This window comes from Pipra filicauda, unplaced genomic scaffold (genome assembly GCF_003945595.2).
Source record: "Pipra filicauda isolate LSUMZ 115617 unplaced genomic scaffold, ASM394559v2 scaffold33_size4404698_pilon, whole genome shotgun sequence".
Lineage (NCBI taxonomy): Eukaryota > Metazoa > Chordata > Aves > Passeriformes > Pipridae > Pipra > Pipra filicauda.
The window spans coordinates 1,516,691-1,542,430 of record NW_024104465.1 but is presented as its reverse complement, the minus strand read 5'-3'; the positions used below and the strand labels follow the sequence as shown (position 1 = coordinate 1,542,430).

Sequence of the window (25,740 nt, the reverse complement as noted above, 5' to 3'; positions counted from 1 at the left end):
AGGGTGTTCTCCCCAGCACACCCAGGGGGAGCATCAGCAACACAGCAAAAAAGGACTCAAGAACATACAGGGGCAACAGATCAAGCACACAGATGCCCACGGATTGACATCCTCTCCTTCCTTTCAGGTTGCAGCTATTTATTCTGAGGGCTAAGGTTTAATGTTGGGGAAATTTCAAGTTCACCTAAGGCTGGAGAGTTTAAAAAGAAAATGTGAAGCACGGTACAACCTTACCTGCCTGCAGCCTTTCTGGGATAAGGAGAGGAGAAAAGCCTGTCTGATAAAGCCTCTTAATCAGCCACAGCACCCCACAGCTTCCATCAGCCAGGCTTCGGCAAGATCCAGGTGACAAATGACTAGAGCAGACCCAAAGTGCCACTGAGTGCTGGCATGTGGCCAGGGGGCCTCAGTCCTGCCCCACAGCCAGCACCAGATGCCACACTGGGGTGTGTGACAGCTCCCATACCACGGGCAACAGGTGGGTCAGAGCAAGTGGCAAGTGAAAAAGCCAGGGAAGGGGAGCAGCAGCTGAGCAGGTGGAAGCTCTCAGCAGACCCCAGCTGGGACCCAACGCAGCGAGTGCGAGGGTGGTGTCCTCAGAGAGTGAATCTGAGCAGCAGGAAAAACTACAGCTTTCTCTGGAGCCAGGTCCTCCAAGTTCAGTCCTTAAAGCACAAGGTAAAAAGCAAACAAAACTGGCAGAGTGACCATAGGAGGGACAACGGGAGAACCAATAGAACATGTCTGGATAACACTTACCACATTCATTGGTAACACACAAAATGTGGGTTCCCTTTTTAAAATTTTTCTGTGTCTTCCCTTGGTTCTCAGTGTTTCTCCAGCTACACAATCACTATTCCTCTAAAACTGAAGTAAGTAGAGAAACTCAAATGTAGATTTGATATCACACTCAGGCCCAGCCAGCAAATTTCAAGCCAAGTCGGGAGCTCCACTCTCCAGCCCCGCTCAGGTAACGTACATCAGCTCAGCTCTGACAGCACCTTCTGGTTTTTAATGCTGTCACAGCTGGTCTACCAGCTGTTTTCTGCATGTACCCTTGCAAACTCAAGAGGCAGGCCAGGCAGCATGAGTTTGAGCACTAAACTCTTGGATTAAAGGGGTTAGATGAGGCAAATGAATAAGCAGCAGCACTCTGAGGAATCAAGAGTGGAAGCACAGCCGCATAGTAGCCAGTGTGCAAGAGCCACCCAAATAGTATTTCTCAAATTCTTTCAACGTTTACAAAAGTACAAGGAGTTGCTGAAATAGGCTGAAACTCCCTAAAACTATGCCCAGGTAAATTTCTCTAGCACTGACTAAATTACAGTTAAATTAGCACTGCTATAGACCCACACCCCACTAACAAAGTCCTAAGAAAACAGGGAATAATCAGGCAAGTCATCTGATTTTTTTACCTACTCTTCTTGCAACCCTTTATCGAACTCACACTCTGCAGCATCCAAGTTGCTGCCACATTCCACACAACTGTGGCCACCAGCCTTCACCCAGCAGTTCCTGCACATAGGCATGAAACAGCTCCTTCCACTAACACCGGCTCCACTTGGGAACAAAAGGCTCCCAGAACTGATCCACAGAACTTACCTTTCTCCCTCTGGCTATTGCAGAACTGCCACTTCAGACACAGGCACAGGCAGTTCTGGCTTGGATTTGGTCTCCCTTTGCAAAAGTGACATTCAAACCAATTTACAGAGAAAATCTTCATCTTCCACAAAAGGAGGACAGAAAGTGCAAAGAGGTAAAGCACATTCCCCCTCAACAGTCCCACTTTCTTCCACTGTCCCATGCCATACTAAGGGGATCCCATCCCTTTCAGGCTTTCTTGTCTTACAGTGCAACAGGACTGAGTGCAATCAGAAGGCAAATTGCTTTTTACTGTCCCAGGTAAAACAATCAGGAGCTGGGGAAGGCTGGGCTGGACCCTGCTCTAAAAGAACCTTATTTACCAGTTTAGGTAAGTAGCTTCACTGCTCCAACAGCCACTCAGCTAAGCACCCACTATTCACACAGTGTGTAAGAGTGATCCAGAGATTCCCCTTCCTGCTTCTTCAGCCTCAAAACTTCCCACTGCAGACACTCCATCCAACACTCAAAGCTAAGGCATGAAAAGAATGATAAGATGAAGCACCTGAACTGGTAGGATGTCCCTCTATCTAGCATCATTTTGTGGAAATCTTGAGGCTTCAGCCTTGCCAACCAGCAGTGTGATGCCTCCTAAAATGCTCCACAGGCAGAGAGGTTTTTGCTGTGTCCATTGTAACTCCTTCTGTCCACCCCCCCCCAAACAGTGACTGCTGGTGTGCAATATAACTGTGATGCTCCCACCCCTTTCACACAGTAGGAACAATAAGCGGGGTCCAGAGGCAGCCAAGTGAGAAGACTAATCTGAGCAAACCAGCTCCTGCTGAGCAGCCTCTCACTGCTCTAAATGGCAGATACTGCAGTCAGCTCTCCTCCACCCCTTCTGCTGCCAGTGACTGCATGGCAACACAGAACCAAAGAGAACTGAGGGCCTCTGCAGCCTGTAACAATGTGTGACTGTAAATGACATCCCATCCAAACCTCACCCGTAGTCAAGACAAGTGGTTCTAAAACCTCTTTTAAAAAAGAAACAAAACCAAAACCAATAACAAAAACAACACAGGGCAGACCACAGCTCCCCTACTTTTAGGTCCTCCTCACCCTTCCAAGAGTTCAAGACAACCCTCTGCTAAACTCAGAGAACAGCAGCTCCTTCTTGTTGACGAGCCAGCAGCTGCTCTGTGGAGCTGCCTCATGAAAGCAGGGGTTCCTTTAGTTACAGTTTCTTTCCTCCCTTTCCCACCACTTATTTTTAAGGGATTATGTTTCCTGTTTTCACTGCTCTGCCTCCATTTGTCATTCATCACAGCCATTAAAACAGGAGGGAAGCACAGGGGAACAGACCAACACAAAGCAAACCTTTAGGGTTCAGCAAGCAAGGGATTAAATGTCACCTCTTCCCTTCCTCAAGCTCACCTCTCTCTTGCACACCCTCCAAGATGTTATGTTAATATGGCTCATCCTCCAGCATATACCCAGGTTCTGACAGCTCTGACAGATTAGACATTTCAGGAGGGATCAGATAAGCAACCTACTCATCCCAGTTTGTGGCAGCTCCTCACCACCCCTCTGGCTGGTCCATCTTGGATCACAAACAACTTGTTCTGGAAAACCCCTGCCTGTATCTTAGAGCCAGAAATGGTGCCCCAGCGGTTTTTAGAGATGAAAGCAGAGCAATATAACCCAGATACTCTTTCTTGTTATGCTGTTGATTCGCTGACATTGTCTCCCTACCACCACAGTACTGGGTGCCCAATATTCAGGGAAATGTAGTCAGAAAAAAACTAAATCAAAACAAACAAAAAAAGGCCTAGCAACAATTTAGAAGGATGCAACCCACAGAACTACTGCCCCTTCCCTAAGCCTTTGCTTACACATGCCCTGACAGCAGTCTCACAAACCTTCTGATGAAGGTTGTACTCACTGAGTAACTCAGGTGCAGTATAGTTCCTACAACTCTACTGCTACCCAGTACAGCTCTTCTGCAACTTGTATGGTGACCCCTGAGGACAAAAAACACATGGGATATCAAAGGTTAAGGGCAACAGAACAAATGGTTTTGAAGAGATAAAGGGAAGTTTTACTGTTTTAACACCTTTTCAGGTATCTCAAAGCTATTTGCTCTTTGTTCATACATTCTTTACTGTGGACTGGCTCCCATCCATCACCTGAGACTCAAACACATGTGCTATCCACGAAGGATAAAGAGCAACCATTTTAGCAGAAGTGGAGTGAGAAGAATCTCTGCCAAGTCCATTAGCCCCCTCCAACAGTTCACATGCTCCTATTCACATGACTCTGTAATTCCCCAAGGCTGCTGCTATAATTGCACCCTTCCCACCCTCCTCCCTCCCAGTCACCCTGCAGGGCTGCCCCAAAGGGGACAGTGCACTGCACCAGCAGCAGATGATGGTCAGGGGATGGAGGAAAAACACTAAAAAGCAAAATGTTGAAATAGGAACACAAAGACTGAATCAAATCTGGTTTTAAGCCAGCTGAGGGTATGGCTAAGCTGGTCTAATGAGCGAGGGTGGGTTTGTGCAGCAGCAAATCATACACAGAAAGGATCCTTACACAGGTATCAGAAGGCAATTAGGGTTTAATTAGGCTCAGGACAGAGAAATCAACACCAAAGAGGAAACTGAGTCATGCATGGCACATACAGACCAGGGAGACTGGAATGAGAAAGGGGCACTGAGATGGGGAAAAACACCACAATCAAAACTCATCAACAAAGAGGGCAGTCAGCATCTGAGATGGCCACAGCCACTTCTGAAGGAGATACATTTCTGTTCCCAGGCAGAAGTAATCTTCACTTTATGGGGCTGCAAAAATGAACATATTTCAGTGGTTAAGGAAAAAGCAACTAAAATCATAGCGAAGCATCAGGAGATCCTAAGCTCAATATCTGACAGCTCAGGCTGCACAGCTGGGCACAAGGGACAACAACCCTGAAGATAAAAGCAATTTCCCAACGCAGAAATCAAGTTCTCCCTCCCAGTGCATTAGGAAGGGCAGATATCCTACCAACACCAGCTTAAAAGAGGAGTGTAGCCCTCCCTAACAAACTGCCCCTGTGGAAGTGTTTCACACGCTGCCTGTGCACTCTGCTGAAGAGCCTGTGCTGGTAACAGGTGGGGCACACACAGAGGGCTGAACTGCAGGGCTGTTCCCCAGGGAGTCAGGAGCTGTGCAGGTACTAATCCACTCAAACCATACATTCCCTGAGGGTTGGGGATTTCTTTTTCCTTTGAACGGTGCCACCTTATTTCTCGATACTGCTGTAAACAGACTCACCACAAAGACTGGTTTAGGGAGCTGCTGAGGCAGAGCATTAGCAGCTTCAGATTTTAAAGTTCTCCACAAGAGGTACAACAAGCAGAGCACCCAGTAAAGGACCTTTGGAAATAATAATAATAACAACAATAATGGGTACAAAGAGTATAAATAGACAATCTAGACAGTGAAAACCTGGGGCAAAGCTGCTGCAAGGGAGATATTGAAAGTTTCAAGGCTTCACTAATATACCACAGTCATAAGACAGTTGCATTCTTTGCTAAGTACAACAGCTTCTCTCACTGATCTTGAGGATGTTAATGAGACTATCTGGAAGGCTTTAAAATTTAGGTTCTGTTCTAAGTACTGTTCTGGCAGGAACTTACTAACCAGTAAGTCCACCTGAAACACAAATGACCTTTACTGTAAACCCACCTTTCCAAGCAATTAAAACACAAGCAACAACCAACCAACCAACCAAAAACCACTAAACAAAACATCAACCCACCCTCCAAAAAACCCCATCTCTGCCTTTGGAGAAGTGTAAATAAGAAAAGCCGGTTAGTCAGGCAGTCAATCCTGTAGCACAGGAAAAATGGAATTTTTTCAATTCCTGTCTCCTTAATTGTTGCCAGCTAAAGGCTGCATTGATTTTTAAGCAAGCTCAGAGACTGGACTTTCTTGAAATATTCTTCTGCCACAAAATTTCTGTACTGCAAAGTGTCATTCAATTAGCAACAGTTATGGGCAAAAGAAGTGTCACTAGCACTGCAGTAAGTGAACAAAAGTCAAAGCCCTGGATTCTGCTGTGCCAAGAGATGTATAAATGTTTGGAGAGGAAAACAAAGACAGAAGAGCTTCCTAGTAAGGAGTCTGGTAATGAGACACAAACTACTTTATAGCTTCAGTCCATTTACATGCATTGGTAATTAAAAACTAGCTGTTTGGTTGGTTACATAACAGAAGCTGTGGTCACCAGCATGGTTCTTTATCATCCAAGAACTGCAGCAGAAGCCAACAAAAAGCCAGCAGACTTAACTAACTTCTCCCTTTAGGCCTTATCCACTGCAGGGCTCTACCAAAAACAGTGAAAAAGAAAGGTTAAACCATACTTATCTAACCATCACAGGCAGAGATGAGCTAGGATAAAGCTTATTTAGCATCAATGTTACCACCTCACTTCAGGGATGAGATACCTACATAGAGACTGTCTTAGAGGTTAAGTTCTAGAACTAAAAACAAAAGTTCGGGTCAAGATTCCAGACCTATCATCTGCAGATGATCTTGGACACTTCATCTGTGATTCTCAGAGCCTCAGTTTCCCTGGATAGACAGAGTATTATTGACAGCTTGACCCATTATTATTGACACACTTCTGAAACACCTGCAGATCTCAGGAGCAGACCAGCCCATATCGTTACAATAGTACAAGAGAATATTTTGAAAGAAAAACCCAGTAGTAGTTTGTGTCCTTTAGTAGTTTGTATCCTTCCTCTTTTTGCAGAAAATCTTAGACTGAGTTTTCTTCTCCCCAGTTCCTAGTCAGGTGTAGAATCCTTCTATGCATCTTTTAAACCAACCTCCAGTACAGTACATTGTAATGTAAAATTGCAAGTTACCCTTTTAAAAGTACCTGACCCTACTCACAAGTTTCATGCAGGCTTTCATATCATTAAAACTCTATTTCAACATACTTAAAACAAAACCCGAGATTTTTTTCAAGACAGGACTTTCAGCATCTTAAACACTAATCCTCCTTTCTCCAGGCCTGCTACTCTGAAAAACATTCACCCGCCCAATTTTTGCCTTATCAGGAACCTGCTACGTTCCAAAGGGCTGTGCTCAAGGTTGTAATGTTCTTTTCCAGGCATTTTGCTGACCATTTCACTGCCAAATGTGGCCCTTTGCAGGATGCACTTGTTTGCAAGAACTCAAAACCCGAGACATTACACCGGGGCTGCTCAGCATTGCTGACAGACAGAGGCAGACTGCTGTTTACTTCAGCCAGAGAGAAGAAGTGTGTCACTTTGGGTATTTTTGAAACCAAGAATTAATAACTGACATTTGCCATCACAGAGTCCTCTGATCCCAAAGCAAAGCACGCTAAAGGGACACATACAGTAGCACAGCTGTCCCAGGGGTGAGCCACTGGACAACTGCACACTGGGCAAGGTGGAGAAGAACAGGGAAAAGAACATGAGTTCACCCCTGTAACAGGGTTCTGAGTCCTTGCAGGGCAACCAGACTTGTCAGTATTATCTGAGAGACCGAGTTGTAGACAGCACAATGTTAAACAGCCTAAGTGGTTTGCTACTCTTAGTCTTCCCCTACAAATAGCAACCCCTCCCCAGTGCCTCCGGCACTGCCTGACATCTCCCAGGCACACGGGGAATGCACAGGGAGAGAGGACAGAGCCTGCCGGCAGCAGGGTCCATTTGGAGCCATCTTCAAGGACGTGTTAAACGATGCAGTTAAATCCACTTAAATACCCAACAGAGTATCAGAATAAACCTGTTAAAAGGATTATTCTACATATTAGTTGATTTCTACAACAGTTGTACGTGTTGCAAAAGCCCTTTAAAGGAATAGGAGCCCGGAAATCACCTTGGGGCTGGGGCAGAGCACAAAGCCAGGATTCATGGGACTGAGAAGAAACCAGCTACTTTAAAAGGTTTTGCAGAAGAGAACCAGACCCATCTCTGCTGAATTGCTCAAACTGCCTCAGATAGTAATCCTATTTCAGGAATATAGGGAGTGCTCTGGACTCAATGAGTCAGCAGGGTGGGGCATTTTTTTCCATGTTTGTGGACTGAACAGGAACAGAAAAAGTAAAGGAAGCTGGAAGGCAGAAATGTAGCACCTGGCTGCTATACAGGCAGGAATTCAGCAGGGTTAAGTGCAGAGCCAGCAGTCACAGGTAAAAATAGAAGTCTTATCTGGGAGTCAAGCAAGCATCCTAAATAAAACTGAGCAGAGAAACTGGAAAGATGTTTCAATGCTGTAAGCTATGTGTATTTTCTGCTGATGACCCTTGCCCTCTCCTTGTTCAAGACTGAGCTTTTTAAGCAAATCACACCCTATCTGACATAAATCTTAGTTCTACTATTAGGCCAGGACATGAAATTTTATATTTCAAAGCAAACAAGTCTAAAAAGGCCTGGCAACAACCTCTAAAACTCCCCTTTCCCAAAAACATTCATCAAAGGAAAATACTGACATACTCTGTAGTTATGAGATGTGATACTGCAGATGTCTCATTACAGTAATTACATCATAAAAAATTACATGAAATCTTAGCCCATGAACATTCACACACACACTCTGAGAAACCAAATGCAAGTTACTGAAGGCAATCCACTCACCTTTAAAAGCTGTGCTCACCTGACACTGTATCTTCTTTTCCATTTTCTCCTGGTCATAAACAGTCATTTTATTTGCTGATGTAGTAATTAAACGCACAAAATACTTACACAGGCAACTGGAAGGGCAGTCAGTCACAGACTAGGATGTCATCTGGTCTGTCTCGCAAATACTGACTGTAAATGTATCTTTTTCCCATTTCCAGTCCTGGTGTTCCACTTAGATTAATTCTACAGAACAATTTCAAATATCTGCAAGGCCTTAGGCTGCCTTTTCCCATCCCCCACCCTGCAACAGCAGAAACAAAGCATCTGCCAAGGGACGAGGTACTCTGCTCAAAGGACACCCCAAACCCCTTTCTGAGATCCCAAAGCAGCTGGATAATCATAAGTGAGATTGCTAAAGTTAAACATGACTTCTCAGCATTAACATTCCATTGTTATTTGAATTCACAGCCTCAGAGTCCCCGTGGACTGGGGGTTTAAGGGAACATTGTCTTTTGTGGCACTGTTCTCTCTCCCCTCTAACACCACCCAATGGGCTGCTGCTCCAACACAAACACTGCAGGAGGATGGATGGGATCCATGCCTAGAGGGGGTTTGTGCTTTGGTTGGGGGAGTTTTGTGATTTTTGTTTGAGTGATTTTTGGCTTGGAAAAAACCAAACAAACCCCCAAAAACGCCACAGATAAATTCTCTGATCCAGTTCTCAGCATGACCCTACAAAGGAACAGTTGCTGGCAGGACTGACAGGGCAGCATGCCACAGCATGAGGCTTTATCACCAGAGACAACTTAAATCAAGACTTAGCCTCAAGGGGCATAATATGAAAATACTGGGAGACATATACAAATACATGTTGTAAACCCAGGCAGCGCTTGCTTCGAATTTTAAACAAATAAACAAAAAAAAAACAGCAAAAAAGAGGGAAGAGCAGAAACACGGAAGCAGAACCAATCAAGCCACAGGCAGGCAAATGCAACCCAGGTTCTGAACTGAATTACTGAGAGGGGAAACTCAATGAGTCAATATGAACACAGAAATAAGAAAAAAGAAAGAAATAGTGGAAGCAAGTATGTGAATTGTAGAAATCAGTGTAAGGGCATGTCCTCCAGCAAAACAACTGAGGGTTTTCATTGTGTTTTGGTTTTTCCTTTTTTACAGTATTTTCTTTTAAAAGTTATATATGGATATAAACTAATTTCTAAGCACATACCTATGGAGGAAGTTAATCCATTTACTAACTAAAAGAAGCATGATCCAGGAAAAACGCACCAAATTCAATTCCAGGACACTAGAGCTCACCAAAATTCAGCTAAAACCCTGAGGTTCAGCATCTCAAAAGACTGAGCTGCATACTTCCTCATTAAAACACTTGGAAATTTATTTATGCAAATCACTATGTTGAGATAAAAGCTTGTTATAAACCTAAGGCTGTTTTTCTTTTAAAGTTCACTTTTCATCCTTCACATATGTTTGGAAAAAAACTTGCAAATGACTCGTTTCCTTACAAAGAAAAAAACACAACCACAAAGCAACCAGCTATTAAGCACTATTAAACAGGACTGTTTGCAATGTGCATCAGCCCTACATGGCAAGTGTCTATTAATGGGAAAACCAGTTTTAGCATCAGAATGTTTCCTTAACCAGTTGTTGATCTGCTTAAAAGGAGAAGTTTGTAACAAAGTTTAAGTAGAACCTTCTAAGGTTGCTTGTACCTTTGCATCAGTGCATACATTGAAACCAGTCTGAAACACCTATATAGAGAATAAAAGACTTGAGTTAAAAATACTCCCTCTTCAGATTTTTCTTGTGCACACATATATTCAGAACACATTTACATAACACATAATCAAGTCTCCTTCCTTGCTTTAAGTGGAAATACTGAGGTTTCACACAAGCACTGGGATGGAGGGCAGGCACTAACTGTGGGAAGATGTGTAACCCTTTATCTGCAGTATAAATATTACATTTACGTATCGAGCCCAAAACAAAGCAGAGCTTGGATCACATTAGTATGTATTTTAGTTTGAACAGACGGTGAGACCACAACAAATTATGTATAGGTCAGTGCTCAAGCCTGGACAAACTGGGGGTAGTCAAGGTCAGGGCTAGGACACATTTGCTGAACACACACGACAGGTCAGTCACATTCGAAGATCCCCTCGTGTGACACGACTTCAGCTGGTTACAGACCATCAGCTCAAGGAAGGCACCTTCTGCTGTTGTCTCAGATACTCTGCAAACATAACAGACATGTTTTTCTCTACATGCACACCAAAAAACCCCTACCTAACCAAAATACATTTTGAGAGAGTCCTGTCTCAGAGGGCTGAGCAAACTGGAAAGAACATACATTTCAGTATTTTGATGTAAACCCCACTTGATCACATTGTCTTGCCATTTTCCCCCTTTAAGATGGCACATGCAGTGCAGCACTAAAAGAATTATTAAAGAAGGTAAAAATGCTTTCCAAATTGCATTAGTGTTTCCACAGCACCCATCCAGGAGGCATGGCAGATGCATATGGACAGCTAACACAGTTCTCCAAGAGGTAGGAGAAACTTTAAACCAGAATTCTGTTTTTGAACTGCCTGCCCAGCATAGCTCAGAGCCAGCTCTCAGCCACAGCAGTATTGCTGAAACCCAACAGCATCAGCTGCATGCAGGTCAGTCTTAAAACATTTATAACCTAGGCCTGTGAAAATCCCATCAGCTCTTTTGAAGTCAGAGATCAAGTCCACACTTCAAAATCAAGATATCTTGAGAAAATCTGGTTCAGGTACTTATATAGAAACAAACTATTGCTGGGGAGCTTCAGTCACAGCAAAACAGTCACTAGAAATCCCCTGGCATTGGCAAGACCTGGATCAACTCTTTCCCATGGTACTCTTAGAGCTCTCAAGAGTAGCCACTGGTGTGTTCAACTGCTAAATATAATAAAAACAATAATCCAAGAAAAAAAAATCACTAAACTCTCTTGTTTCTTCCTTGCTAGTTATTCCAAACATACATCTCTTTTCCTGATAATATTTTTTCCTGATGAGAACACTGCCCCTTTTAGCAATAGAGAAAAACTCTGGTAATAGAAAGTTGACTTTAGCTCTGTGACTGCATGGTAGGAATTCATATTCTTAGCATCTTACCAGGTGAACTGTACTGGAGGTGTCCCTTCAGTGCCCCAGTCCCCTGGCTGTACTCAAGGGCTCCCTTGGAAGCTGAATTTGATGCACCAACACCTGCCTGTCCTCCACAGCACAGGTGAGGGCACCTGCTTCTTCCAGGCACAACTAGTTCTTTATTAACCTCAGCAGTGCCAGACTGTCTCCTCTGCTGGGGTCAGCATTACCTCACCATTCACCTCCTGGTGGACCTTTTCAGTCCAACTCAGAATTTTTCAGTGGTGAGAGACACTGAACACCAGTAGGATCATAAAGATAAAATCAATTGCCACAGAGCTCTCAAGGTGACAGTGCCCAAAACAAAGCGTGATACTCTCAACCATCTACTAAAACTCTGCTGAGATGAGTTGCCAGGATGTGCCCCTCACTCTGAAATGGAGGCTGCAACAGGATTTTCTGTCTCCTACATCTTCCTGGGATACACATCCCCCATCTTAATACCCTCTCCTTTGACCATCACGTTACTAATGAAGTGATTTCACTCCGTGCATACAGAAGTTGCTGTGATGGATCAATGTGGATTAGGAAGGGTCAAAGTGATGTATAAACCCTATATAAATATTTCTAAACAAAGGAGCGTGGTTTGTCAACAACTGCAAAAGGAAAGGCTTATGATTTTGTGGAAGTGCTCAGTTGTGCTTAGGAGAACCTTCAAGAAATTCTGCAAATCAAACTGAGGAAGTGCCTCCCCAAAGCCTAAATGGCTGCAGTGACAGGTCTGCATTCTCTGGGTTATGTGTTCAAAAATCACTTAAGAACACAGGGCAGTGGAAAATAATGGTCTTCAGGATACCCTCATATAAATTCATAAGATGTGAGAGAGCTTCTACTCTCACATGAAGCAGAACTCAGCCCTCATCTGAATGGCAAGAGCATCAGACCATGTAAACAATCTCAAAATCGCAATCAGTGCCTCCTCTCTGTCATTCAGTACAGATCAATTCAAGGCAGTCAGGCCTGTAGCTCAATACTCCACCTGAAACACCAAAGGGAAAATATGGAATTTTCTTGATCCCTATCATCAGAAAAGAGCATGGGGACCTCTTGGCCCTCTTGCCAGAAAAAACTGAACTGTTGCAATTCAGATTTCACTCATCAGCCTTCTATTAAAGGAAAACAAGAAAAGTAATACAAGGACCAGAGTGTAAGATGTGCTGCTCCTCACTGCAGGCACTGATGGGGTGCAGGATGCCATCACCTACACAAGACACCTTTAGTCCCAGCAAAGCACTGGGTTTGGTATCCACCACAATTAGGCTTAGAAGGAAGAACTGCAATAGAAGTTTACAACTGGATGTTCTCCGCTGGCTAATCCACAAATTCAAGTAAGTAATTAGGACAGCTGGCAAGGACAAATATATTCATCCAAATGACACAATTTCCTCAAAGACAGTTGTCAGATTGAGGCATTATTATGTTTTCTTAGAGTGATGTCAGTGATTTCTTCCCTGTCAGACTGAGAGGTTCAATGACCACCTCAGGGGAATGTAAAGCAAAAGTGTCCTACCCAGGGGAAGGGAACTCCCACACTCATTCAACCTCAAAGGATTCAAACAAAGGGGTCTGCAGAAGAGGTGAAGGGCAAAGACAGAGGAAAACACACACAACTCCTCCAACAGTGATCCACTCACTTCCTCAGCATATTATTTTCTGAGGCTTCGTGTGGTAATGTCACTTCAGACCACCGTGCAAAAATTTCCGGAGCAGATCTGGGTTAGCAGGAAGCAGAAATGAGATGAGGCAGTGAGCTGTGAACTGAGGCAGCTGGATGCTCACAGCCACAGAAACATGCTTTCTGTGCCTTGGCTCATCCTAAGCACCATAATCTAATCTCTTTTGGGAAGCCCTGAGCCCAGCCAGGCCTTTACCGTCTTCCTGGGCAAAGTCATAGCGTGCGATGGAGCTGCAGCAAATCCCTGCTGTGTGTGTGTGACACCTCCCTAGTGACAACAGACCAATCACATTTACTTTTTAGCAGCTCAGACACATTTGAAGCCTGATGCTCCAGGGAATGAGGTATTTTTCTTGAGAACAGATTATTCTAGGAAGCCACTGGCCCATTTTAAAAGAACACACGGATGTGACTGTAGGCAACTGAGGGTTTTGTTGGGTTTTCTGTGGCTTTTTGTGTGTTGGGTTCTTTTAAAGCTGTCCTAACACCCAGAGTCTGCTCCAGCCTCACCCATACTGAGGGTTCAAAATGGGCACTCCTTCCCCAGCTTTGCAGCCAAGGGAGTGTGTAATTGCTGATAACATAATAGCTGGCACATATCCCATCAGAGAAGTAGCTGCATTTCAGTGTTGAGCGGAGGATACTCTAAAGTTCTTGAGAAGGAAACACACGTAGTGAGCCAAGGCTGCACAGTCACTTCCCCACACATCCAGGAGTCCAAACACACGAGCTGCTCACTATTGAGTAACTCCTGTGAAAGCTGACTGCTTAGATTTCAGATAATACTGTGTGAGCCACAGCAGCCTGCTACAGTTGCTGCTGAGCTGTGATCACAGACCAATCTGCAATTAATTTGGGGCTTTGGGATACTTCAGAACCTGTGCAGAATCTCCAAAAGAGGATAGGGTGTTTGGGGTTTTTTTTTAATAAATTATTTTTAAAAGAAGGAAAATTGTGGTGGATTTATTCTACTAGAAAAGAATCCTTATCCTCCATAAAATGAAGTTATAAAATTAATAAAAAACCATCCAGAAGTAACACAGATTGGTGAAATGACTGCAAATAACAAAATAACAGAAGATAACAACTATGCAAAGGGCCTGTAGTACCAACAGGCACAGTTCAGTTGTGTAAACCAACACACTGAACTTTACTAATTCCCTCTTCCTACGGGGCACAATCATTGTGGATTCTCACAGACATACTCCTCGTGTGTTCATGTAGCCAGGAGCAACTCACTCGGCTCCAGCTGCCACACTTGGGCAGAGCTTTCTCTAAAGCAGAGATTCCAATTACATTTGCAATAATCTCATTACTGCATCAGCCATAACCTGGTTAAGAAAGGGTCTAAGAGATCCCATTTTGGCAGTTGGGAAGCAGACAAAAGGGAGACACGCTTTGTTGTTTTAGTAACAGGAAGATTTGTAAACTGCAAGCAGATTTTGTGACACAAATACACCACGGTGTCCTACACAGGACAATTTTACTGTTTAAAACACATACAGCACAATTTGAAAAAAGTTTAGAGAAGTTATGCATTTGTAAAACTGTCTCAGCAGTAAGACAGACCAACGTTTTTACTTATAGTTTATGGTTACTTTCACATCACATGTAATTTAAAGATATGATCAGGAAAGCAATTCACTTTGTCATCAGTGAGCTGGCCAAAACCTGCTTTGTAACCCAAGACACTCAAATTGTTGTTTTGGAAGTCCTTCATCCACATGCACTTCACCCAAGCTGATCCATGCCAGCATTTCTCGTCCCTTGCAGTCTACCCCTCTATATATCTGCCACTGACCCTGCACCAGAACATCATTTATTTTCCTACATGTGCCAGCAAAAGATTACTAAAGTCAATGACATTTCACCAGGGAAAGAACAGGATCAGGCCCTTATTATTCTTTGCAAGCTTATCTGACTGGGCAGAACAAATCAAAGAGGAGACAGTCAAAAAACCCCAAAGTGCTGGTCTTGGTTTCTCTGGGGGAAAGCAAGCTCCAGATAAGCTGTGCCTCCAATCAACATTGATTTCCATGAACAGCAATATGCTTCCCTGTGGTAATTGAAATGGAGTAATTCTCAAACAGCTTGCCAAGTCTCACCTCATTACCCTTTATGGATTGACCTCCAAAATTCCTTGAAGCTGAAATACAGGTCCCCCTTGCCTCTGCATGATAACTGTTTACCCCAAGAGGTTGGGGAGAGAGGGAGGGCATTAGAGAGCAAACTGCTCAACATGCTAGAACTGGAAGAAGAACTGTTTCCAGGCTATTACTGGGACCCAAACCTCCATAGGCTTCTGTCTCCTTTGCTGGCCCATCTTTTAGACCGCCTGCAACGCCAAATTTGGATTACAAATCACACTCCCCACCCCCAACACTTCTAAGAGTCAGTATCATTAGCTGTAGTGTGCTGCCCAGTATTCAAATAAGCATTTCCGCACTTGAAGGTTTAGCAAATTTTCTAATGAAACCTTGTTTTTCCTCTGTCCCAAATCTGTTATTCAAAATATCTACGTGCCATTCGACTCAACTCTTTTTATTGCTTTTGCTCAGGCCTCAGTGAAACTTTGTGGTGTCAGTGAAAAGGAAGCAGTCAATGAAGAAGTGACTGAACATAGTACTTAGCATTTTATCCACATATCCAAACCAGAGATATTAGACAAATAGAAGCACTTAGGAAAGATGGTAGAGCAATTAGTTCCACACATTAGCAAGTTCCTCGCTTTCTTTGTCATCATCTTGTGTGGTGCTCACTGCTAAGCTTTAGGGCTCTGGCCCCTGGCTCTGGGAAATCACCACGCTGAAATCTCCCAGCTCCGATGGTCTGGGCAGCCAGCACAGCGTTCTAGTCTGTGCTCATCACACTGGGGGTATCCCCGGGGCTCTGCTGCAGCTTGGTCCTACTTGAGCTCCTGCAACACTCCCAAACTTTAGGCTTGCACTAATAATGTCTTTCACCTGCCCAGCCACAGGTCACTGGCTGCCTGCAATGGGCCCAGCCCTCCCACAGCAATGGCAGCTGCACAGTGAGCTCAGCTCTGCTGCCAGAGAAACCACTGGAGGACTGTTGGTACTTAGGCTGGGATAAGCAGCTTTCCACCTGACTATTTACTTGCAGAATTCATAGCTCTCTGTCTGCTCACTCCATAGCAAAGTCAGTCTCACTTCAACCTCTGTGGCACGGACCATGACAATGAGCTTCACACAGACACATGAGGTGACACCAGCACTCCCCAGGGCTTCCCAGTACCAGACAACAGCTATCTGGGCTGGTTTACACTCTCATTTCAAAGGCAGGTGCTTTGTGATTGCAGGAGAACCTGAACACTGGGCTGGAAAAACTCCATGATCTGGGGTGAACCTAAGAAAAGTTAAAATCTATCTGCATGCCATTACCTATGGTAGGCCACAACATTAGCAACTGTTGTGGAAGAAGGAACAAGACCAACAGGACTTCAGAGTCCACTATAATCACTGGGGACATAAAGCAGAAGCTCCACAGATTCCATTAAACTCAGCTGGAGGGAAAGAGAAATCTGTGAGAGAAAGAGAGGGAGCTCTTCGCTCCCCCTGACTAAGAAGCAGGGAGTGGTAGCACAGGCATCTTGATAATCTCAAAAATCTCAAAAGCCACTAAATCGCTGAAAAGCAAGGCAGGGTGGGGGGTTGCATTTAAACAGCATCTTGGCATCAGTGCTCCTAGGAAATCCACTGATCATCACAGCAAAGGATTAAAACTTGTACAGCAAGTAAGAGCAAAATGAACTAAACAAGTTTCAGAGAATATCTAAACCTCATTATTGATCCAATGTAAGTCACAGATGGAAAGCAGACCTGTGGCCAGCAGACTCTAAAATTACCAAACAATCTGCACATTATGGAAGTTCCCACATTTCAGCCCCTCAGAAGGAAGAATTACTACAGAGTGGACTGAAGTCTGCCTCAGCTGCTCAAAGGAAAGTTGTGCTTCTAAACAGGCCTGGCATGTTGCCTCAGGAGTCTTTGAACCACTAAAACACTGCAAAGAACTTTTCAAACGACATCTTCAAACTAAAATCCACAGAATACAGTAGTGAGTTGAAGAAGTGCAGAATGAAGGAACTTGTCCAAGACCTCAGAAGATTCAAATAACTCAGGAACAGACTCTTGCAGAAACTGGTACAGCACAAGGCCCTTCCATGATGAAACACTGCATGCTTTCTTGGGGCTTTGCAAACAAGTAGTGTCAAGGTTTAGCTTAACAGCAGGAAATGTAGATGCTTGCCTATCTGGTCAGGCATTTAAGGCACACAAAAACTGAAGAACCTACAGCTCTAGGTAAGTAGAAGCTTTAAAATGGCATTCTGCTCAGCTGAGATAACAGGAATTTTGAGTTTTGCAGTTCACATGCATAAATTTCACCACTCTTTTCTCTGTCTACATCAAACTCACTAAAAATATAAAGAATGTTCCATGCTCTCCTGAAAGGGACATTCAGCACTCCCACGCTTAGTAGCAGCTAAAATAAGTAAAACTTCACTCCCAATGGAATTAAATGACACATATCCCAAAGTGACCTTGCACTGAGCACTGTGGTTGTTGGTGGCTGTCTAGAGAAAGAGCCTGGCAGGACACTCAGAGCACCATCAAGTCTCCTCACGTGAACAGAAGTCACTACGGGGGCACCTTGAGGGAAGCAGCTGGGCAGGTAAATATTATTTATGTGGAGTCCAGATAGTTTCCATGTTGTTATGAGATAAAATCAATTCACACACAGAGCTGAGACAGCAGGCACTGATTGTATGAAGCAAGCTACAAAGCCAAGCAACAACTCCAGTGTGCTCCTTCATTAGCAAACTGTCACTAGTTAAAAACTGACCCAGCCAAGGCCATTGTGAGGCCCCAGCGCTCCACAACAGCACTGTGCAGACTTCCCCTTGATTATAAGCACAAATGCAAAACAGGCTCTTCTTGTGTCTGTGTCTGCAACTAATGTTTAACAGTAGGCTGAATTTTAAAAAATTTTGTTCTTCCTTCACAATCATAGTAAAGATATTCAAGCTTAATGCAAAGTTAAGATGTGATTTTTTTTCTATTCCCACTACAGGAAATTAGTGATACATAATTAATCCTAATATAAATATCTCTGCCCAGGCTCTATTAAGTACATTTAATAGAGAGTACAGCTATTACCAAATCTCAACCCTGAAGCTCTGATTCTGCTCCTTGAAAAAAACTGAAAGCCTACTACCTTTGTCTGATGTAAAGTTTTTGATAATCCACCTCCAAGAGCCCAGATTCAAATTTTGGCTTGGACCTCATTCACTTGAGAGTTAGGTCCTTTTTTTGTAATACAAAAGGAAAACATCACTGCTCTGTGAACTCATGAAATAATTTGGACAGAACAGCACATGTCTGCTGGCCAAGCTGAAGGTGCACTGGGGTGGTAGATCCAGACAGAAATGTCACATTGCACCTGCCCACAGCACATTCAGCATTATTATGGGAAGAGCCATCAAAGGCAAAGCCAGGAAGCACAGAGAAATCTGAATGCACAGAGAAGTCAAACACTATTGAACAAACCCCACTTGATGCTAATCAACATTAAGGCTGGCCAGAACCTGTCATTCGAACTTGCACTCTCTGTTCAAGCAGAACTTTGGGGAAGCCTGGCAGAACCAGTGACTGAACCACAGGTGTGGGAAAAGCTGTCTGGATCTGTGAACTGCTTCTGTGTCATATGGTGATGGAGAACAATCCTCATCAGAGCATGGTAGTTGGGAATGGGGGCCAGCCAGCCAATCACACACGAGTCTCTCGTGCCTTTTGTTTGTTTTATGAAAGAGAGGTTCTGCCAGTTGGTTTCAGATCAAAATTCTTCCTAATCAGGAAAGAAAGAAAATTCGTATAAAATGATGCTCAGTAGGAATTAATCAGAAACACAGAATTCCTCCCGAAGGCATAAGCCTTTTTGGTTAAGTAAAAAGTTGCCACCCGCTAATGTGCAAGACAGCAGTGATTAGCCATCTGGTGAAAGTTCCTGCTAAGCTTGCCATGTCACCCCCTTTGCTGAGGAAAGCAGAAGGTGGATCAGTTACATTCTGTCCTTGCCTGCAATGTGTGGTCATCCTCAGGAACAAGACACAAAGCTTTCCAGCACAACCAGGAATTGTAAGTGTTTCAACTTTTCAACAGCCCTTTTTTTTTATCACTGCATCCCAGCTAAATTATTTAAAATAATCTATTGCCTTTGTCAAAGCTGAATTTATCCTCAAGCTTTATCAACCCTTGTTATTTTTTGCCCCTTTGTTTCCTTCTGCAAAAACTGAAACTGCCAGGAGGCTTCCCAGTCATCTAAAGAGCATCAGTAAACAAGAGCAGAGACAGATGGCTGCAGCTCAGTTCAAAGGAGCACAAGACCCAGCCTCTCCCCTGCACTGCAAGTGCTACCCCTCAGATACAAACGGGCAGCAAAACCAGCAAGAATGCAGAGAGAAAACAGGGATGTACATCCAGTCTGGTAAGGAAGGATGTGAGGACAGGCTGCAGAGCTCCCACGTACACTGAACATCCACCACAACCATCCAGCCTTCCAATAACACAACGGGATATGAGGATGGTGGTGGGGCAGGGAAGAGTTCTCCCTCTGTTGTTGCTCCCAAAAGTACTGCTGGCAAAAATAACTGGCAGGGAGAGTAGAATGAGGCATCTCCTTCCAGCAAAGTTACTTTTCTGAGAACTAATACAGCAAACTCACACAACCTGAAAAAGTGACAACATTTGACAGGCCTCTCAATTCACCTACTACTTCAGGAATTTGGTCCCATTGACAAATAACATTAACACCTAATTAAAATGAGAGATTCAAAGAGACAAAGAAAACCCACAAGAGAACTCACAGATTTAGAATTACAGAAGTCTGTCAAAACAAACATTCTTTTTTTTTTCATTCCTGGATTTGATTTTCATTTACTGCATAAATGACTACTGGTGTTAGCACAAGATGCTATTTACATTTTGTGCCTTGCCTTGCTAAATAGATTCAGATGTCCACATACATTCAATAAATCTATCTGAATTAACATAGTTCCTTGTATGCCTCTTCCACCAACTATAAATTCACTGTGATTCCACAGACACACCTGCATGCCTGAATGGCTTACATAGGAACGGGTTCAAACATTGCCCATTCTTCCCCAAACAAAAATTGTAATTCTGTTGAAATTGAATTAACATCTTTCCCTCAGGGCCTCCTAATATTCCAAGTTCTTCCCTCGCTCAGTGATAGCAGAAAGCTTCAAGAACACGGTTGCACAATCATCACCTCCAATCAGCTCTAATTGAAGGCTGACACAAGACAGAACGAGAAACGAGCACTCCAATTAATACAGACAGGAAAAAACAAGATTGTGGGAGCAGCATCATTATCGGGAAAGCTCCAGCAAAACCCTCGGGTTGTAGCATGTTGGCACACTAACACCTCTGAGGTAGAGTTTAACTACTCCTTAGTGCACAAATACGAGGGAGGGAATGATCTGGTGGTGAATTTACCACAGCTGGTGAATACCTTCTAAAGTTCTGGCCCCCTTTCACCTCAGTGTTCACACTGAAACTTTAAGAACTCATTAACATGGGACTCCACTGATTCTCTCCAGAGAGGCCTGAATTGACCCTTCTGGGAATCCAGGCTGACTTCCCAAAATGCAGCCCGACATATACTTCTGTTGGACCTTCCTGAAACAGCAGAACTACAAAATAAACACAGATTTCTCACATGAAACAGCTGCCTGCTCACAGCAATTCACCCAGGGTATCCCATTCTTTTCCACAATGCCATTCCCTGCTCTATACATTTAAAAGACTCAACGAAAAGCTGATACACACCTGTATCCCCATGGAAACAGCTGTCCTGGTGACATCTCCCAGAGGGCAAATCTCCGTCACTTGGCCAGATCTGTCCTGTTTTTCGTACACCCACAATAGTAGCCTCAGACACAATGACCTGCTGCTGCCTGTGCCGTTTTTGAGACTGGGGGGTTGGGGGACTGCTGCTGTCAAAGGACTGCTGAGAGTTCTGGGAGGGAGAACGGCTTTTATCCCGGTACATGCGGTAAGTGGTGGGGCTGGGGGAGACATGGCTGGACTGTCCTGAGGAGAAGTCTTCCTCACTGGAAGTAAGGTTCTCATTAGAGCTACAGTCAGGGGTATATCCTCCTCCAATGTCTTCAAAACTCCTGGGGGAATAAGATCTCCTGGGCCACGTGAGATGTTTTTCCTGGTCAGTTGTGCCCTGATTTCGCAGAATAGGTCCTTTTCCTTCCCCTTCCCCCATCATTCCACCAACGTAGATACTTTGATACGGCTGGAAGTCCATGGGCTGCCAAGGTGAGCGGTTGCTGCCATTGGCATTAATCAGGTTATCTTTGAGAAACTTGGGGTTCAGTTCAGCATCCTCATATTCTCCATCGTAGCCAAAGCTGCTCTCCGAGGACCTTCCCCTGTACGCAGGCCTCTGGAACTCGCTGAAGCTGGGTACCATGTTAGAAGGGAGGGAGTGCAAAGACTTTTTGCGTTCCATTTGCATGGCTTGGCTGCCAAGGGAGCTTATTTTATCAGAAACATCTTTGTCGTTGACCTTTACTAGACCCTTCTCATGATGATACTCCATGTTCACATAAAAGGGCTTTTCAACAACATCCTTGTTATCCCCAGAAGAATGCGAGTTAACCTTTTTCATTCTCTCAAAATTGGACCTCAGGGCTGCCACACTGGTGCTGTTCCCTCTCTCCTTAGGTTCAAATGATCCCTCCTTCTCAGCAGATCCCACCAGCCTACGAGTGGAAGCCGATCTGTGTTTGGAAGGAGAGCCATCTGTATCACAGCGATTCTCCATATCTTCTACAACTCTCTTCAGTTTCTCCTCCCCATAGTACTTGGACCTGTCCTGCTCTCCTTCTCCGTGATGGGGGCTGTCCAAAGGGGACAGGTCTGACCCATCACTCTGGGTAGACAGCTTCCGCAGAGAGGGGATCCTGGGTTTGAACTTTTCCTCCCCGTGGTGTGACTTGCTTTTTTCATATTCCTCTTGGTCAGCAGACTGGTGATGATGCAGGTCCTGGATCTGCTGCTCTGCACCCCCTTCAGGCAACTGAGAAACACGTTTAAAACCCCATCTCTGTCTATCATAGCTTTTTTTCTCCTTTGCCAGAAGAGTCTGCAGGTAAATCATGCGGAACCTCTCCTTGTTCACCTCCATCTCCAGTCTCCGGATAGATGCTTTGCACATCTCCAGCTCCTGTTCAATATCTCCCACAGATTTCAGCTCCATTTTAGGAGGCTCAGAGTCTGCAAATTGTGCTTTCCAAGCCTCCACAAACCCCACAGGGTCCACCATTTTGCATACGGGAGTAACTGGAGAATACGAGAAGGAGGCTGGAGAGAGAGAGGTGGACAGAAAAAACCAACCGGATCTCACATGTAGAAGCAGAAACAGCTCCGGCGGGGTCAACTCAGCGCGTCTCTTTCACGGTCCATGCAGGGGCACTGGGAGGCGAGCGGCGATCCTCCCTCGCAATCCTCTCTCCTTCAGCCTTTGCCGGCCCCAGCCCCGCGTCCCCTCGCTACTCTCTCCCCGGGATGACTGATCGCTTGCTGGCGAACAACAATGCTTCCAACCCCGGCGATCCCCGAGCACTTCAAAGTGGGTGGACAAAGGAGCGGGCTCGGGGCGGGGGCGGGAAGGTAAATATCGCCCCCCACCCGCCTCCTGCCGCCGCCGTCCTGGGCACGGTCCTCGGCGCAGCCACGCTCCGTCCTCCTCCGCTCCGTCCTGCCTCGCCAGCCCCCGTGTTGTGCTTTCTCTTTCTCTCTCCTCCTTTCCCCCTGCCCCTTTCCCTGTCTCCTCCTCCCGGCTATTGTGCTGTGCTCCGGGCGCACACGCCGGGCTCGGAGCGGCGCTGCGGCGGCGGGTCCGGGCCGAGCTCCGGCGCTACCCGGCCGTGCCCGGGCGCCCCGCGGCCCCGCGGGAGCCCCCCCGGCGGCGCGGCAGCCGCTGCCCGCGGCGGCCCATCGCGGCCCGGCCCCGGCGCTGCGGAAGGGGAGGAGAGCGAAGGACCCGGCGCAGGCACTGACACGGCGCTGGGGCCTCTTAAAGGGGCAGCCGGGCCGGCCGTGCCGCGGGACCCCGCGGGGCTGGGGGGGCCCTGCCCCTTCCCCGCCGCTGCCCCGGAGACAAAGGCGGGGATGTGCGAAGTCGCGCTTGCAGCCACAGGCCTGGACATCATCGCAGCATAAAGACACGGCTATGCCTAAGCCTAGGCAAGAGCATAGCGTGCACACAGTGCATAGGGAGGTATCCATTCTCATCCATACAGCCATGCCCTCATATATTATGTATAAACACCAGCACGTCTCTGTGCTCTCTCTCGTGCTCGCAGCAAGGCTCTCCCCCCAGGCACTGATGCACCTCACCTTCAAAGGTCATGTTTTCCTCTACTCATGTGAGTGCTGCTTGGTAGCAGGCTTGTCATTCCCTCAAGCCGACCTTCCTCGCCAATAAATGACAAGCTGGATTTCTGAGATGGGCAAAATAACTATGAGACCAGCAATAACACCTGCTTTGTTCTGCATTAGTCTCACTTTTGTCCTGTGTATTATCCTAGCCCAAATAACTCATAGTCCCATGCCCCAGCTCTGGGTGAAGGGTGGCAAATGATTTAAACAAAAGTCTGGCTGCCGAGTACTACTCCTCCTGAAATCACAGAACATGATCTTGCTTAAGCCCTGTGTCCCTTCCACGTGTTAATTAAACCTCCAAAAAAAATGGTAACAAATACAACTGAAGTTTCATCTTGCTTGTTTGGATGACAGGAAAAAGTGAGAGAGGTACATCTCATATGCTCCATAAACCTGCTGCTTTCATATCTGCAGTGAGGTGTATCTTTTCTGGTTCTTGTTAGAAAAGAGGGTGGGATATAGCCCCAACAAGAACTAACAGAATCCCATAAGAATGAAAAGCACAACTCCACAGGAGTAGCTCTCTTACCTTTCAAAATCCAAGTTTTTCTCTTCATGCATTTTTATATGCCAAACAAAATATTTTTGGGTATTTTCAGACACATCACAAATGGCTAATCATTCCATTTTGCATAGTTCATCCCTCTCAGTTTTTGTTTCCTGGCTTTAACCTCTTTTCCTGCACTTGTTTCCTCAGCTTTTAACACATAACAGGCTTTGGCTGACCTATATGGAAAACAGATTATAATCTAAATCATAATGAAATCTATATGTTCAATAAATAACTCTATAAATCTTTCAAGAAATCTCAATCTATTACAGAAATAAAATAACTTGCCTTTCCTCGTTGATATTGTTTGCTTAGTGCCATTTGGAGCAATGAAATTCTGACATGCAATGTATTTCTGGAATCTGAAGCTTCAGACTGCACTGGCATGGTTCTAACAAAGGCAGGTATGTTACATCCTAGGGATGTGTTCTGAATTCATACAGTGCTTTTACTGAGGTCTCACCATCCTGGTTTTTTATGTCTGTTTTCTATTTGGGTCCTCAGTGGTGCCCTTTCTGGAGGGAGTAAGAATTCCTATGAGTCAGATGAGGGATTTCTATGTGCACACTTCACTTTTAAGTGAATAATACTGTTAAACAACTACACCCTCTTTATCTGTTGAAATGCCACAACATCAGAAATTCCTCTGGGAATTCAAGGGCTCTCTGAATTTTTGCTGACACTTTATGCATTCAGCATTTTAATAGGATACAAAATTTCATCGAGACGATGGTGGCAAACACGTACCTGTGATTTGAGACTGAGAATCCTGCGATGAGGGGCTAAACTATGGACAGAGTGCCCGGCACATCCCCTCTGCTGGCCTGCGAGAGATCGCGCAGCCCTTCCGAGCCGGCACGGATCTCATCCTGCAGTGACCGCCGAGCTCCCTCTTGTGGGAAGAGGAGCCGCTTGGTTTAGGGAAAAGCTCGCGAGCTGTCACTGAGGAACTGTCCTTCAGCCCGATCCCACGCGAAAGAACAGGAGGTTTTGTAAGAAAAAAAAAATAACTGTAAAAAACAAAATAACTGTAGGACATAAGCTGAGCTTTTAAAATGAGAATTAAAATATGATATCTGATTAATCTGTGCCTGAAACTAAGCAATTGGATTTTTGTAAATACGAAGCAGAACTCTGGGAGAGTTTGACAAGGCTGGCAACATTCCAATGTTGCTGAGACATTCCATGCAGTATAAATCATTCTATGAACCCAGAAATAAAGGAACTCTCCTTCAAATTCAGAGAATGGCAATTTCTCACTGTGAGAACAACCTTCTGGCCAAAACCACAGGAAGCTGAGCAACCCTCTCCAATACCAAATACAGATTCTCCTACAACTCGCCAAACACTTCATTTCAACTCTCCTGCTCAGAGGATGTGATAAAGAGCAGGGTTCAGAGCATTCACTCACCAGTGCATTATATTAGAACAACCTCTAACTATTGGTGGAAACCTGAAAAGGCACAGAGGGGACAGATTTATTCGTGAAGAATGGACTCCAGTCACACCACAAGGCAAACTCGAGCTGGGACCCAACAGGACTCAGAAAGGTCTGAATCACGTGACCTATGTGACTATAAATCATAATATCCTGAGTGTCAAA

At 44.9% G+C, this 25,740-nt stretch overlaps 1 protein-coding gene across 2 annotated transcripts in view; it reads right to left on the bottom strand.

The window, feature by feature from the left end:
* BCR (BCR activator of RhoGEF and GTPase) overlaps nucleotides 1–25,707 on the bottom strand; it is a 97,841-nt gene extending 72,134 nt beyond the window's left edge. The window contains exons 1-2 of one of the 2 annotated variants that reach the window (XM_027714200.2): nucleotides 24,885–25,707; nucleotides 24,117–24,313 (exon numbers count right to left, since the gene is read on the bottom strand). In XM_027714200.2, coding sequence (XP_027570001.1) covers nucleotides 24,117–24,144 — 28 coding nt within the window. In that variant the 5' untranslated portion in view covers nucleotides 24,145–24,313; nucleotides 24,885–25,707. Of the gene's footprint in view, nucleotides 1–20,956; nucleotides 23,088–24,116; nucleotides 24,314–24,884 lie in introns of those variants that run through there. The other variant, XM_027714197.2, reaches the window with a different exon arrangement.
* Nucleotides 25,708–25,740: the final 33 nt, after the last annotated feature.